The sequence below is a fragment of the Epinephelus lanceolatus genome, chromosome 12, assembly GCF_041903045.1.
Source record: "Epinephelus lanceolatus isolate andai-2023 chromosome 12, ASM4190304v1, whole genome shotgun sequence".
NCBI lineage: Eukaryota > Metazoa > Chordata > Actinopteri > Perciformes > Serranidae > Epinephelus > Epinephelus lanceolatus.
The window spans coordinates 25,333,646-25,350,406 of NC_135745.1; the positions used below are offsets into that span (position 1 = coordinate 25,333,646).

At 43.0% G+C, this 16,761-nt stretch overlaps 1 protein-coding gene across 1 annotated transcript; it reads right to left on the reverse strand.

The window, feature by feature from the left end:
- Nucleotides 1–1,216: 1,216 nt before the first annotated feature.
- LOC117272480 (leucine-rich repeat-containing protein 52-like) lies at nucleotides 1,217–16,301 on the reverse strand. Its single transcript, XM_033651430.2, has 2 exons — nucleotides 15,262–16,301; nucleotides 1,217–3,525 (listed from the first exon to the last, which is right to left on the reverse strand). Exons 1-2 carry the CDS (start codon nucleotides 15,908–15,910, stop codon nucleotides 3,197–3,199), a joined length of 978 nt encoding a protein of 325 aa, XP_033507321.2. The 5' UTR covers nucleotides 15,911–16,301; the 3' UTR covers nucleotides 1,217–3,196.
- Nucleotides 16,302–16,761: the final 460 nt, after the last annotated feature.

Below are 16,761 nucleotides of genomic sequence, written 5' to 3' on the forward strand. Positions count from 1 at the left end.
AAAGCACAATTTGTAGTAACAATATTAGCTCAGTTTTATTCATGTGTCCCAGTAAGCCATGATAGTGTAGCTGCATGCAAGATACCCAAACCCTGAAACTGAAGCAGCTAAATGGAACTCAGCCATCATTCATTTTATTAATGATGATAAGTTGTTTGTGCTTTTCTCACTGTGATATCAGAATGCCCTCTTGCCTTAATGGCGCAGCTGCAATATATCACCATTATTCAGTAACTTTCATACATCCAAAGATTTGAACCCAAACACTTTCATAATAAAACTTTTATAAAGTAAAATCTGCACAGCATAAAATGAGGGGGAAAAACAGCTGGTCCAAACATCATGAAAGGATGCCCCTCCTCCCAGGTCCCTCAAAAGGTCAATTTTGTTCTTAGATCAGGAAAATAATTCTGAGACACAACAGATTTTACATTTACAGCACACATACCGAGCACGCCATATCACAGCAGCTATTTCCCGAGTCCAGCAAGCTCCATCCTAAATTCATAACAGTCATTGTCAGGGTCCATGAAGTGGTACAGCCAGATAAGCAAAAATATGGAAGTGGTCATTCTGTGCTAAGTTTTTGAAACTGGAGACAAAAGCTGAAACAAAGCAGGTGTTCATATTTACCACTGAGGGCAGAAATGATTGTTTCCTGTTTTACCTGATGGCATCAGCTGTCTTATTGCTGTAAAAATATAGATTCGTTAAACACCAGGTTTTTTTAAGAAATTATTTGGTCTGTTGTCAGGTTTATGTATTCTAATAACAAACAAAATCCATCCAAATGAGTCAAGTAATGTTAATTACTGCAAGAGGGGGACAGTGTGGGTTTTCTCCAGGTCCTCCAGCATCCTCCCACAGTCCAAAGACAGGCACGTTAGGTCAATTGGGGACTCAAAAATTGCCCATAGGTGTGAATGTGAGTGCGAATGGTTGTCCGTCTCTATGTGTCAGCCCTGTGATAGTCTGGCGGCCTGTCCGGGGTGTACCCTGCCTCTCGCTCAGTGTCAGCAGGCATTGGCTCCAGCCCCCCCCCCCCATGATCCTGTATCAGGATAGAGCTAGACTTGACTTAACTGAATAGAAATTTATATGTTATTTAAGTACACAAACCTGGCAATAGACCACATAATTTCTCATGTAAATAAAAGACTGAGAAATTAGGAGCACAGATGTTTTTAAAGAACGAGTCTAAAATGATTACACTGTATGTAAATCCTGTTTCCTTCCTTTAATGAATAGTATTAGCTTGTACACACCTCATAAGGCTTTTTGGTGCATCAACAGTGCATGCAGAAACAGATAGGACACTGCACTCAAACCAGTTACCCAACAAAGAGAGGATGAAGTAGAAATCAATTATCACACTCTCGTGTTTACTTGCCATCCAGCAGGGCCCGCTGCCAAACAGTCCTCAGCAGTTGGCACACGCCAACTTTCAACTTCACAAACAGATCTTCAACACAAAATGCCTCAACTGCAGTTTGTTTCTGGGCTAATAGATGAGGGGAGGTGAACTATCAGCACAGAACCACACACCACTGGACCAAAGATGGACACGCTCACATCTGCAAAAGCTGAATGCAACCTGCAGCTGCATGGTACACACACTAGTGCGTACATTTATCCATCTACACTGACATAAATGCATTCTATGAGTGCATTTAATCCTCTCGTTTTATACCTATGAGTAGAATGACCACACCAGTTTAAATTTCCCGTAGAGGCTGTGAAGCTGAGTCACAATCTTCTTGCTATGCTTGTTGCCATTATGGAGGTCCACTGGTAAATATACTGAGCACAAACAATATTATTCGATTAGAGAGGGACTCTTATTGTAAATAGTAGCATGTGTATATATTTAACGTGTATATACATAATGTATAATATGACATGTTTGTTCCCAGTAGTTAAAATTATGAACGTCTGAGCTCGACTTTGATGAGTACTGCTGCTCCTTTGTTGGTTACAGCTGGACCCAGATGGTTGTCAAAGGAATAGTTGGACATTTTGGGAAATACTCTTCATATGTGGTATTGCCAGAGCTAGATGAGAAGATTGATACCACTCTCATATTTGTCTGTTAAATATAAAGCTACAGTCTGCAGCCAGTTAGCTTAGCTTAGCTTATCTTAGCATCAAGACTGGAAATAGGCAGCCCAGTCATCAGAAGAAAATGTTGGCATTGTATGTTTCTGCAAACCATAAATATGTTACATTTGTACAGTTCAAATGAAGCATATCAACATGTCTAAAGTGACGTAGTGCATGAGCTGACGAGACCAACAAACAACAAAAATGAGTCATTATTGTCATTGTAGCTGCTTTTTTGTCACCAAATGTGGGTATTTTTTAGCAATGCATCACTGTGGTTCCTGCTGGGATAAAGTCACAAAAAGCAGACTTTTGTTGACACACAACACTGTGTTTCCTGTCTGAATATGGCAAGGAAAAGCAGTTGTCTTTTTTACAGACATCGCTGCTTTCTTTGCTGGGATAGTGCCACAAAGCGCGGTTGTTTTTTACTGTGACAACGATGCGTTGCAAGCCAAGCTAAAACATGATCTTTCCCAAAACATAACTAGTGTTTTTTTATACCAAAACCTAAGCACAGGGTTGTGGAAACATACATTTTTAACATATCCACTAGAAATAATGTGCAAATGCAACATAACTGTGGTTTGCAAAAACATACAATGTCAACATTTTTTCTGACGATTGGGTCGGAAATCATGATGGTCTGAGCTGGACTTTGATTAATACTGCTGCTCCTTTGTTGGACATTTTGGGAATACTCTTGTAAGCTGTATTACCAAGATTAAGATGAGGAGATTGATACCACTCGCCCTATCAAATATAAAGCCATAGGCTGCAGCTGCTTAGCTTAAGATAAAGCCTGGTAATAAAGGAAACAGCTATGTGTATGTGTTTGCATACATGGTCAGTAATACTCAATGATTAGGGACCTCCACAATGGCAGCCAGAGTGTGTGTTACATCACCTGAAAGCCCACTACAAATGAGAAGAATGGCATCCCACATTTCTGTTGAATCCTCTCTTTTCTCTTTCAGAGCCGAGCCTGTTGAACAGACTCACTTTGACTGGAGTGTAATTAGACTTCACAGACAGTCCTGGAAGTTGACAGGAGGCACTGTAGGAATCCACAATGGGCAGAGTGGGATTAAACATTTTAAACAGTATGTGACGTTTTCAAATTCCCGTTGCCATGGTCACTCCTGGCATGCGATGTGTGACCCGTCTCACCGGACTCCTCCTCGTCATCCGGATCCAGCTGTTCGTCTTTCTTCTTGATGTAGCGCTCATAGAGCACCATAATGACGCCCATCACCCAGGCCGACACGGTGCCAGCGGCGAAGATGACAAAGCCGATGAGGACAAAGAAAAGGTAGTCCCAGGAGCCCAGAGTCTGGTGACACAACGTCCGTAGCTGGATGCCCACCTCACCCATGCGACGGCCCTGCATGTCAGCAGGTGAGCCACACACCGTCTGGCCCTCATCTGTCACACAGACACACATCAAGAAGGGGTGATTAAGGATTATTCATAGCTCAGAGGAATACATCAGCTTATGTGGTGAGGAAATAGCTTGTAAAAATTGTGAGATGAAAGCACATTTTCCCCCTTTTCTCATACATAAAATTTCCAGGCACAAACAGGTCAGCTGTCCTGGAATGGCATGATTCAGACTATTGAGTCATCTTGTTTTGGACTGTATGTGCAGGGTTTGCATTTCTTTGTGACATTAATCCAGGATAGTGACATTCTTAATACACACAAAGTCCTTTGACGGTAGCAAGTAAATCTGTCTATAAAATACTGCTTTTGTTTTGTGAACCACATACATGAATAATTAATTGTAAAGCTCCTGACAAATTGGTTAAAAAAAATCTTTACTTTTCTATAACATTAAATATTCATGACTAAAAAAGCAACTGTCTAAATTGGAAATGTGATCTGAAATTTAGGTATTATTTAATTAAGTTCCCATGAAAACTTCTAGCATAGGGCAATTGGATTTTACATATTTGCCACAGACAAAATATTGGACGTAGCAATCATGATGTCACCCTTTGGTCTGTGGATGTCTTGAAGCCTCAAGTTTGGCATTTTGGTTGTTGCCATCTTGGTTTTTAGGAGCCAGAAGTGACCATACTTGGGTGAGAGGTTGGTGCTGTGGAGTAGTGAGGGGTGGATCCAGTGGCGTAAGGTCGTTACAACAGGCCCCAGTGCACACTATCATGACAGGCCCTAAGGCACCCTAGATACTAGTTATGATAAATGGTAAATGGACCTGCACTTGTATAGCGCCTTTCTAGTCCTCTGACCACTCAAAGCGCTTTTACACTACGAGTCACATTCACTTATTCACACACATTCATACACTGGTGGCCGAGGCTAACATACAAGGTGCCACCTGCTACACAGCTTTAACACACTCACACAGCAATGGAGCAGCCATTGGGAGCAATTTAGGGTGCAGTATCTTGCTCAAGGATACTTCGACATGCAGACTGGAGGAGCCGGGGATCGAACCACAGCCGCAATTATGCGCCTAAACTAGCTACAGTATAATCATCTCATCACATGATCAAATAGAGACTTGACATCTGATAACACCAACATACATATTACCCAGTAATCATCATCACATATATATGACAAAAATACCAACGGAAATAAGAGATAATTCATTTAATTGTATAGTTTTTTTATACTGTATTTATAGTTCATGGAGAGTAGGCATGTATTTTATAATATATTTTATTATAGATTGCTACCAGCTATTCTACAAAAAAAAAGAAAGGAAAAACATGATGGAGATGGGTTTGCCTTTTTTTAAAGGGACATATAGCAAATGGCAAACAGAGTTTTTCTTTGAACATGGGCATATTTCTAAGGTAGCAGGGCCCTTTTTTGACCGATATACTGTATAGTTGGAGGGCACAGTCTCTCTATCAGGCATGGTAACATGGGCATCTATGGGGATTGACTCGCTACTGGAGCCAGCCTCAAGTGAACTGTGGTTTTTGGCACACCCATTTTTCAGCCACAGAGGTTGCTGCTAAGACATTTGCGTGTTTCCTGTAAAAAACTAAAAATACTGATTGGTGTTTACAGTAGCCACCTTTCAGACTGACAGTAGCTACTAGATCAGCACTGAGAACAGCCATGAGGACAGCCCCTCACTGTTAGTCAAGGACTTCTCACCATCACTGTTGCCTATGCCTGCGGATTCTACCCATTTATTGGACAGGGATGAAATGGAGGAAGAAGACGACCGTGATTTTTTTTGTTCTAGGAGTGAGATATGTGAGATATATGATAGGCTAGTGTCCATTTTATTAAATAACACGTTAACTTAGTTAATCACAGAAAAAATAACGGCTAAAAAAATTACTGTTGATTAATCACGTGTTGTTGTACCCTTTGACCTGGTGCGTCATTGAAGGCCACAGTGGCTATATCATATGATGGACACAGACAAGACGACGCTGTCTGGAGCCCTGAATGGAACAATGACACTTAAAAAACACCCAGATGGAACTGTTGATAGGAGCACTGTTCTTTGCAATTTCTGCAGTAAGGAATTTTCGTACCATCAGAGAACTGCAAGCCTGAAATATCAACTCAACATAAAGCATTTAACAGCGAACCCGGAGGTCTGAGCTAGCTTAGCCTCTGATGCTAGCGGTAGCAGCCAGCCTCGTCAAGCCACTCTCAACCAGGCGTTCAAACTGAGTAAGTCTACCTGTAACTGCCTTACAAAATGGATTGCAACGAACCGCAGAGCAGTTTCGGTGTGTTCAAAATCCAGCAGCTTTACTGCGACACATCTGTAAAAATTCATTTGAATTGAATTTTTTAAAAATACCTTCACAGTAAAAGTTGATGTATGCAATTAATTTAGATTAGTTAATCACAGAACATGTAATTAATTAGATTAATTTTTAAAATACTGGCCTATAGGTGACCTTTAGCACAAGACATATGTGATATATATATTTTTTTAAATTGATTTTATGGGAGCTTTAAGATTTTAATATTCAAAAACCGAGCTAATCTGCTTCATCAGGTCTTTGATGGACACTGAAGGCAACACAAACTCACAAGTAATATTATTTTAGGATTCGAATATTGTGACATCATCTTGTTCCAATTGAATCCCACCCACCTCAAAGCAGTGAGAAAACTAATAAAAACACAAATTACAGAAATCTTTCGTGTGAAATAATTAAAATTGTTTTGACTTTGGATGCAAATAATGTTATCATAAAGGACCCCATCACTCAGAGTAAGAAGCTGATTGAAAAAACATATTTTCAGGGCCTTTAAAGTGCATTTAACTGCTGATCTGCTTTAAAAATATCAAGTAACTTTACTTACATACGGCAAACATACACACAGCTTTGGCATATAATCATCATAAATATTTATCATCACTTAAATGATCCTTTGATGCTGGGAGAGTCATAACAAAACGCACAAGTAGCATAGCAGAGAAAATATACATACGGCATTAAATCGAGGAGCCTGTTAAATAATTCATATATTACTTTATATCGTTTTGCATAACATTTGTACATGTCAGCAAACAGAGCTGAAGATATCCGGGGCATATTCAATCTCAGACAGCTAAAAAATGTAAATACAGAAAACTGCAGCAGCATAACAACGGTGCCTTCTTTATCAGAAGACTACAAGGCTTTAGGAGCTTCACGTGTGGAGTCTTGAGTTGGTGCAGCATTGAATTACCAAAAAAAAAATCATGGATGAATTATTCAAACTCCTTTTTCCCTCACAGGATTAGAGAGTGACTTGGGCCTTTGTGTCTGCCTGAAACCACTGATAATAAGGTTTGTCATCATCAAGCGCCGGGTATGACTATGACTAAGACCTCACTGAAATCCACAAATCCCAATAAAAATGTTGAGTTCCCTGTCTTTCAGAAAACTACAGTAGATGAATGCAATTTTAAAAAGACCTATCAGTCAAATGCGCCGCATGACGGACGTTGAGCTCCGCAGCAGCTGACAAGAAGCATTTTTCAGAAAATAATCCTAAAGCCTGCTTGAATCTTTTGTGACTGCGAGCAGAAAAACAGCACAACACAACAGAGTGTTTCCATCTCCATACGGCCACTGTTTTTAATTGGCTTCTGTTTTTTTCAAAGCCTTTGCACAAGGGGGAAGTCCCACTGGGAGAGATCAAAAGACTTGGAAGTTCCTGCACAGGGAACAGTTTTCTGTAACCCTATTTCTGCACCAACAGCCTTAAATTATGCATCCTCTTTTTGCTGGTGTTTTTGCTGTGAAATAAATGCAATTCTTGCATATACACAGACCTTAAGGATACAGGGAAATCTGTAGGATCTGCATTGAGATGTGCTGCTTTGACTGTCTGCACCCTGCAAGATATTTTGGGAAAAGCTGGACCATGACAGAATAATTGCATAATTATTGTATTATGTATTTAAAATCTCACATGAATAATTCATTGATATTGTAGTGGTGTTATAGATATGTTGTTGTTGTTCTTGTTGTTGTTGTTCTTGTTGTTTTTCTCACCCTCCTAGAGCTTGATGTTAACGGCATAGAATTAATCAAATGTTTGATGATGAATTCAAGTAGACTTTCAAAGACTTCCCATCATGTTCCAAGTAAACGTACTACATTGACACTGAAGAATTTAGAACTGAAGAAGCTTCCTGGATGAGAGGCAAAACATCTTCAAGAAACGCAAGCAAGTCCCATTGCCTACGATATAGCACTTACGATTACCATGACCTGGATGACTGAGAATCTTCACCGACATCGGAGCAACACTGCAAATTGACGTTATTGTCCTTCAACAACAAACACAGGTGGCTAGGCTGGTGATGCGGCTTTCCAATGTGGAAAGATGAGAAATGGAGGCGAACAACGACTGTTCTTCACGCAGAAAAATTAATAAGTAATCACAGAAAATATTCGGTGTCAGATTTTTTATCATTATGGATTTATTTTACAAAGTCTCTAAAAAGACACCGCAGTTCAAGGCTGGATTACAAAGCCTCTGAAAGGGATACAATCGCACTGGAGCCTTCGTTTGAACTGCACAAAGGTCAACATTAGCTTATAGGCAAAATTAAGTAAGACTTTCTCATGCAGCATTCCAGAGATATTTAACATAGTAACGTTATGTCATGTACGACATTGTCAACCCCAGACTTAACTTCTATAGTGTCCAGTATGTCCAGCCCGTTCTCACTCCCAACTTGTCGAATATTGCCACTTTGTCGGTGATTTCAGGGACAGAGAGCAAAGCAGAGAAGCACCTTTTACAGCAGGATGATATGCACTGTGCACATCAGTTTGTAACACCACCAAAAACTACCATGATATATTGAGCAACAAAGCCCATACAGACTACATAGGTAGGAGTGGAGGTGGATGGGTCAAACAAACTCTGGACTTTCACCCAGGAGCTCGCTGGTTGTTTCCTGTGTGAATTTTCAGTCAAGCTGTGATTTTTTTTCTAAACCTAACCGCATGCTTTGTGGCTAAAGCAAAGGGAATCAATCTAAAAATGAAGTGTTTTACCTACGTTGTAAGTTTATTTTAAAATAGACTGTACGCATGTAAAGAACTGTACATTTCCTGTGAAAACGGAAATGTATTTTTTTTAACAAACACAATGCATGTAACAGGCATAAATTGATATGCAGTCCATGAATGTCCAATACAAACACAAGGAGGCTACCCATAGCCTGTCATATTTTGACGTGTATGTCCACTGACAAAACAGCGGTATTTAATGAGTTAGGATGAGACAACACATTCTCACTCCAACCTCGTCACATATCGACGTTTAGTCATGGACTTTCCACATCCAGATAAGCTATGCAAGGTACCCTGGCTGTGTTGGTTGTTGACGTTCTGGGATGACGTGTCTAGTTCAGCCTCGTACATTGTCTTCTTTTAAAATACACTTCTGTTTTCAAAGGATAATTACCGTTTGCATTCAGTCTCTTTAAAAATAAACACACTACATTGATACAACACTGCAAATTGACTTTTTTTTCCCTTCAATGACAAAAGCACATAGGTTTTGTAAAAAAAGAATAGTTTTTGGCTTTATAATCTTATGTTATCTTATGACATGAACACTGCTCTCCTGTGTGAAAGTCAATGTTTGTTGGACACATCCACAACTCATCACACCCACCCTACTCGGAGTTTCGCCACCTTAACTTCCATTCTTTGCCCACCGCATTTCCCCTGGATGCCAACGGGTGCCGTAAAACTATAATGGCACCCAGCCACATATCACACCAACGCAGCTTTTTCGTCAATGTCTGAAGCCAGAGGTCACTGCCCATGTGTTGGATTTTGAGGACTTCAGAGTGAGGCCAGGTTGAATGAGAATGTGTCGGTACGTCAGATTTTTAGTCCTGTTCAACTCTTGGTGGTGAGACAGACACGCACAAAGCTTAGCTGGAAAAGCTCTGCTTCAGTGATACAGTATCGTTACACAAAAGACATTTTCAAATCCGATTGGAGAGGCCAGAGTGTCTGAACTGATTCATTCTGATTGGGATGGCATCTCAGACCACTTTCAAATGTGGTTTGCAAAAATTGCCTTCCCTGTGGTGTCTTTGCTATCCAGACTTTCTAAAAATCAATCTGGATACAATCTGCCAAAAAACTGATCTGGGCTGGCAGTGTGAACAAGGCCTCAGCTGACTATTTTAACCATCACTTTTAGCTAACTTCTCCGCCAGCTCGCTAAATAGTTTCCATGCACTCTCAGTAGCAACACGTGGTGTTAAGGTGTTATAACTGACTCAGGCAGGCTGGTGGGAGGTGTGATTAGACAGAGGGTGAGAGGGATCATGCCGTAGCTTTCAATCAAATCTCTCAATAAGTTAATTTCATGGGCACGACAGAATGTACTCTTTCTTAATATTTAATTCATTCTGTGCATAAATCTCCCCTCTTATCCTAGAGAAGCTCTTCTATGGCTCGCAGAGCTGAAAACGAGTGTGCAGCTGAAGAACAGGAGGACAGTTAGCCTCTCTAAGCTCCATCTACCACAGAGAATTCAAAGCATACTCTGATCCTCTCAGAGGCTGCTGCTGTGCACTGTTAACACAATATGCTCGAACAAACACACACATCCATCCATGCACACACACATGCATGCTCCCTCTTAACATATAAACATGCAAAAAAAAGCCTCCACGAGACTTAACTTCCCTGCTTTCTATCTCTGTCCTTGCAGAGTCTGCTAATGTGTGTGTGCACGTGTCCTTGTGTGTGTGTGTGTGTGTGTGTGTGTGTGTGCCTGACAGCGAGGAAGGAAACCCTTCTGGCTTCACCCCCCTCCCCCCCAAAGGGACTGGCATCAAAGAAGAGGGCTTTCCCTCCCTCCTTCCCCCATCCACACTGTGCTCTATTTCTAGACGCTCTCCTTATATAACAGCTGAAAGAGTGCTAATCTAGCCAGGAAGGCGAGACAGAGGAGAATCTGTTGGTTCCTTCCTGAAGCCTTCTCTCTCACTCTCGCTATTAATGCCTCTCCCTAAACCGAGGAGACAAGCGAGCCGTGTTGCATGAGCCAGGTGAGACCCAGACGAGGGCGAACAAGGCTTCGGAGACGGAGCTCGCAGCTGAAACACAGTTGTCTCCAAGATGTTATCCTTCTGTCTCCCCTGCCCCCTCCAAAGCAGTAAAAGTGTGCTATATCTGTGTGTGTGTGTGTGTGTGTGTGTGTGTGTGTGTGTGTGTGAATCAGTGAGTGTGTATTTGTGAATTTCTGTGGGTGTATGACTTTTCACATGCGTTAGGAGACCAGGTTTAATAGAGGATGAGGTATTGCCTGTGCTGTCTGATTGAAAGAGATGGACAGACTGTGTATACATAACAGAGGCAGAGTGTGTGTGAGAGTATCTATGTGTCCGCCTTCTCCCTTGCTGGCAGCTGTCACAGTGAGAGGCTCCACTCCAAATTAAGCGAAACAAAAGGCAACGAGCAGCAGGAAAATAGGACAGCTCTTGCAGGACTCGCTTTTGGACTGGGCCTAAGCTGCACAGGGACCATGGTGAACTATAGTGTGTGTGTTTGTGTGTGTGTGTGGGAGAGAAAGCAGGGGATGCCTTTTTAGTAAGCGTGACGAGTGTATTATAGCTATGGTGTTAGAATTATGCCTGGCTTCTTGCTCAGTAAGACACTCTATAAATAGCAGCTGCCCTTTTGCATAGTGACACATCCACACCAAAGCACGAGCATAATAACTCAAATTAAGAACGATTGCAGGATATGAGACACATCTGTCAACTTGATAGTAATAAAACAAAGGGGGGGGATCGATATTTGATGGTGCAGCTATGATCCATTAATCACCACTGCGCTGAAATATCCCAATAGCTGGATAAAATACAGATTGATTAGTCATTTCGAGATAAAGGACTCTCTTGTTTTCCTCCTAAACTGCAGAGCTGAATTAATGAACACAGTTGCCAGAGGAGAAATCTAATGGCTCCCTGCCTCCGATCTCCTTTCACCCTCTTTGCTATTTGATAGTCTGAATGCTGTCACGCTCCACCGCTGTCACCTGTGTCTCATCCCTCTGAAAGCTGAGAACTTTGCAGACTTTGCCAAACTGAATGGCGGTTACATGCGTGTGTATATATGGTACGAGGACATGTTTTGCATCACACACTGTGTCTACCACAGCTAATAGAATTGAATTGCGGGGGATGATAACATGGTGTTATCTGTAGCGTGTGCTCAAAGGTGTAGACATGCATTTTTCAGTAACATGATGTGAGGGAAATCCAGCAGTGAGGACTCTGCGAGTGGTTAATAAGGTTGTTATCATGGGGTTATTGCTTCCTTAAAGGAGTCTGAGGGAGAGATTTACTGCCAGAAGTCACTTGTAGAAGTCACTTTAACTATTATGATTCTGTCTTTGGGGTGGGGAGTTTGAATCCCAGGTTGGGGGAGTCCTTCTATGTGGAGTTTGCATGTTCTCCCTGTGTCAGCGTGGGTTTTCTCCCGGTACTCTGGCTTCCTCCCACATTCCAAAGACATGCAGGTTAATTGGTGACTCTAAATTGGCCGTAGGTGTGAATGTCTCTATAGCCCTTTTTAGATAGGAATTGTGCAAATTTGCAGGAAAGCTCAATCAGTCTTCTTTCAGCATTGGCAGTATAAAAACAAAATCGAGGAGTGCGGCAAAATGCCGCCTACCTACTTTTGTTTATACAGAATGCACCATTTTCGGGGCAATGTGAGCAAGTAGCAAAACGTGTAGCTCAGCGTGTGACGTAAACAGTGATGTGGGAGGGAAGCCGCGGCTGGTCAGTCCTTCGGCGATTCTCTCATAAGTTGGCCCGTCCTTCACCGTTCCCATCATTTGGCGGTTAATGGCCTCTTCGTTTGTGAGGGCAAGGAGGGCGTGCAATGCCTTGTCTCCTCAGTTGCTCATCTTTACAGTGTCTGTCAGGTTTGCGTTTCCCTCTTGTTAGGCCTACTAGCTGCTCGCTAATTCCTGCTATCAGATGTTTCCTGTTTATCCACCGCCAGTGGCTCGCACGTGCGGCGTCATCAACAGCTCCTCCCACAAGTCATCAACAGCACAACTGAAAGGGTTCCGCCAATATGACTACCCTACGAGGCGGAAAATTGGGCACCTCAGATCAACTCGCCAATCCGGCTCTGTGTGTCTAAACACTCGCAGCTTGCCGGCAAAACGGCCCAAAATTCATGGAAAATCTGGCAGTGTAAAAGGGGCTTATGTGTTAGCCCTGTGACAGTCTGGCAGCCTTTCTGAGGTGTACCCCACCTCTTGCCCAATGTCAGCTGGGATAGGCACTAGCACTCCCGCGACCCCTAACAGGATAAGCAGTTACAGAAAATGAATAAATGAATGTTTACTTTTTAGTAAGCCACCTTTGATATGGGTTTATATATCAAATTATCCATAATTTTTACCATCTATGGCTAGTACCCAAATTCAGCAGTTGCAAACACAATCATTGCATGTGTCTTGGAAATATTTATATGCATACATTTGTAATATATCACACTTCAAATGTATTTTTGTATGCACTGATTACATTACATACAACATTACATATGACATATGACTAACTTTTCTGGAAATTCTTCATCTAAGTTTCTCATCTTTCACAATGAGCCAATCATCTGCCTTGCAGAAATAGTGAACTTCAAGTGTCCTCCAGCAGTCAGGTGCACTGTGCCCATGGTGCGAAGTGTCATTGCTGCCACAGTAGGTGGCAGCAGATGGAGGAGGCTCAGTGTTGGTGCTGCAACTAGTAGCATACTGACAGCCTCTGCATCATTTGTACTAACGGCAGCTGCTTTTAGCATTTTTTTTAATCCATTTTAACACGGACATTTTCAGCACGGTTGTGACCATGCTGATAGCTGCTGTCGTGAAAGGAAAGCTTTTTTTGTCAGTGTCTGACGCTGGAAGTCACTGACCGAGCGCCAGTTTTTGACGACTTTGGAGTGAGACCAGGTTGGTAGGGCAGGTGTCCATTGAATGTGTGCAGCTGTGATAACAATGGCTGTAAAAGATGAAATCTGGCATGTGGATGAAAGGGCACTTCAGCATCTCCAAAAAAGACTCTCTTGCAAACTTACTGCTGGTGTGCCATTGGATATGCTAGGCCTACAGCTTGTGTATTCCACTGAGCAGAGTTCAAACATGTGCGCTTTGGCTACTTGTCCGTGCCTGAGACTGCTCTTGTGGGAGGGTTTTTGGCAACACATTCTCACTCTGACCTCGTCACATTTCGACATTTGGTCATGGACTTTCCACGTCCAGATACAACATGACAGGTACCCTGGGTGTGTTGGTTGTTGATGTTCTAGGATGCTGTATCAAGTTCTGCCTGTTACATGCATTGTCTTCTTTCAAAATACACTTCTGTTTTCACAGGAAATGCTCACTTCACATACAGTCTCTTTCAAAATAAACACACTACGTTGGTACAATATTGCAAATTGACGCTTGTTTTTGCCTTCAGCAACTAACACACATGATTGAGTTTAGAAAAAAAGGCAGGGTTTGGTTTTAGAATCTTACGGGATGCAAACACCGCTTTCTCGGGTGAAAGTCAGTGTTTGTTGGACCCATCCACCACCCCTCCCTACTGCCCTAGTTGGACTTTCGCTGCCTTAACTTACGTCCTTGTCCCCCCTGCGTTTCCCCCTGACATTAAAGGATGGCTTTTTCTTTGGTTTCTGACACCGCAAGTCACTGCCCAAGCGCCGGATTTCGACAACTTCGTAATGACACCGTGGGCTTTAAGTACTTCAATGATACGAAAATTCCTTACTGCAGAAATTGTAGAGACCGGTGCGCCTATCAACATTTCATCTGGGCATTTTTAAATATAAATGTTTTATTTACGGGCCAAGCATCATCTTGTCTGCCTCCATCATGTGGCCTTCAGTGACACACCGGGTCAAAGGGCACCACAGATCAAGATTAATTAGCTTAATTATTTCAACATGTTTTTTCTGTGATTAATTAATCAAAATTACCATAATACCATGTGCCAATGGCAGCAAAGGCACCTAAGATTGCTGACCCCTCCTTTAAAGGGTTTAATCTAATTACCATACCACCATATTCCACAGAGTGCTGGAGGAACAGGGGTCAGCAGGGACCTAGTAGCACATTTTTGCCCATTTTTGCCCTGCAACAGATGGTGGCAAGAACGATTTTTCACAACCTGGCAACCCAAGAGTTGATTTTATTAATTGCTTATAAATGATATGTATATAAAGCATAAGTAAATGATTTGTCAGGCATTTATAACGTCAACAATTGTGCCCCCGTTATAGAGGGGGCATTATTATAAAGTGGTAACATTTAATTTTATCTGCTCTCTAACTTGTCTGCTTTCTCTTTCATAACTATTTCTAAGATGATGTTTTAATTATTAAACGTTGACAGCTGTATTTTTAGTGTGACAGGTGCTAGACAGACAGATAAGTTTTCATATTTGTGCAGGCTCATTGTTGAGGGCTACCAGCAGCAAGGGGCCAATAGTTTACATAACCGGGTATTATCTAATAATTAATAACTGGAGCACAGCAGTCCTTATATGTGATTGGCTCTCAGGAGCCTATTTCAGGAAAGCGCAACAGTAAAAGGTCATGTTGTGATTATGTCACCCTATATACATTAGAATAAAGCTTAATGTATAATTAATAAAACCTTGGAACTTGAAGCCCTCCAGGTGGACCCACAGGCACAGGTCCTCGTTGTCGCACTCACAGCTCCACGGGTTCCCGCTGAGCCCCACCGAGCGCAGCGCAGGCAGCGCGATCAGGGAGGTGATGTTGAGGACCGTCAGGTTGTTCCGACTCACATCCAGCACCTGCAGGGCCGCGTTCTCCAAAAAGGCGTCCTGGTGAATCTCCGAGAGCCCCGGGTTGTCGGTCATCCTCAGCATCACCAGGCTCGCCAAGGGGCCGAACGTCCGGTCCTCGATCCGGATCAAGGTGTTGAAGGAGAGGTCCAGGTAGGCCAGCTTCCGTAGATTCCCAAACGTGGACTCAGATATCTCAGTGAGGGAATTGTTGCTGCAGTCCAGGTACACCAGATCGGAGAGGTAGTTGAGCGCGAGCGGCGGCAGCTCCACTATACGGTTGTTGGAGATGATGAGCTGCCGCGTGGCCAGCGGCAAGTTGACCGGGAAGGTGGTCAGGTGCTGCCCAGCGCATTGAACCACCAGCTGGTCATCACAGACGCACCTGTCCGGGCAGCCTGAAGAGATCACCGGGGATGCGTTCACCCCCGCGGTGAGGAGGAGCAGAACTATGAGCCGCAAGGGTTGCGCGTTTGGCTGCGGGGCAAGACGCATGACACCGCCGAGGGCTTCATCCACCCCGTGTGGAGAGAGTCAGGCGCGGTCACATTCTTCATTGATACATCCTCACCAAGTTGTTTGTCTCAGAAATGATTTCCACAGAGGTCAAATCTAACGCTTGCCCGTGGCAACCTCTCGCGCGTAATGTCTCAGTTCATCCTGTCGTTGCTTCTGGATCCAGCGCGCACCCACTGTCTGGAACTTGACAGCCACACGCCGTCATGGTGTTGATCAAAGTTCATTGATTCATCGGGTTTCTCCCATCAGCTATTCGCACCCTGTAAACGTTCACAACGTCCTCTCACGCTGCGCTGCTTGCAATGATCACGGTCAGTTGTTCCACTACATGTTTGCCATCCTCTCGCTCTCCGAAACACAATCCAAATGAGGGGGGCGCACTGAGCTGCGCGCGGATGGGGGTGGGGGGTGCGCTGTGGAGTGATCTCATGCTTTGGAGTGAGCTGGAGCGAAAGGGGAAGCTCTGGGCCGCAGAGTTAATGGAGGTAAAATGAAAAAAGGCCAGTTAAGTGTGATCCATGCATGTTTGGAATGGTCACAAAGGCAACCTGAAGTGTGCATATAAGATTAAAAAACGTGTGTCTGTGCATATAAACATCTATTTGTGTGCATATATGTTGGGTACTTTTTTGGAGCTTGCCTCAGTTGTGTGTGTGTGTATGTGTGTGGAGGTGGAACAAAATGCAGGTGCACCTGACACCTAGGAGGCATATTGCATGAGACCAGATCACATGGGTTTTTAGGCTTTGGAAACAAGAGAGTGGAGCAGTGATAACAATGTGCTGAGAGGGGGGATCCCTATCAGCCTATCTACACCACTCAGACCT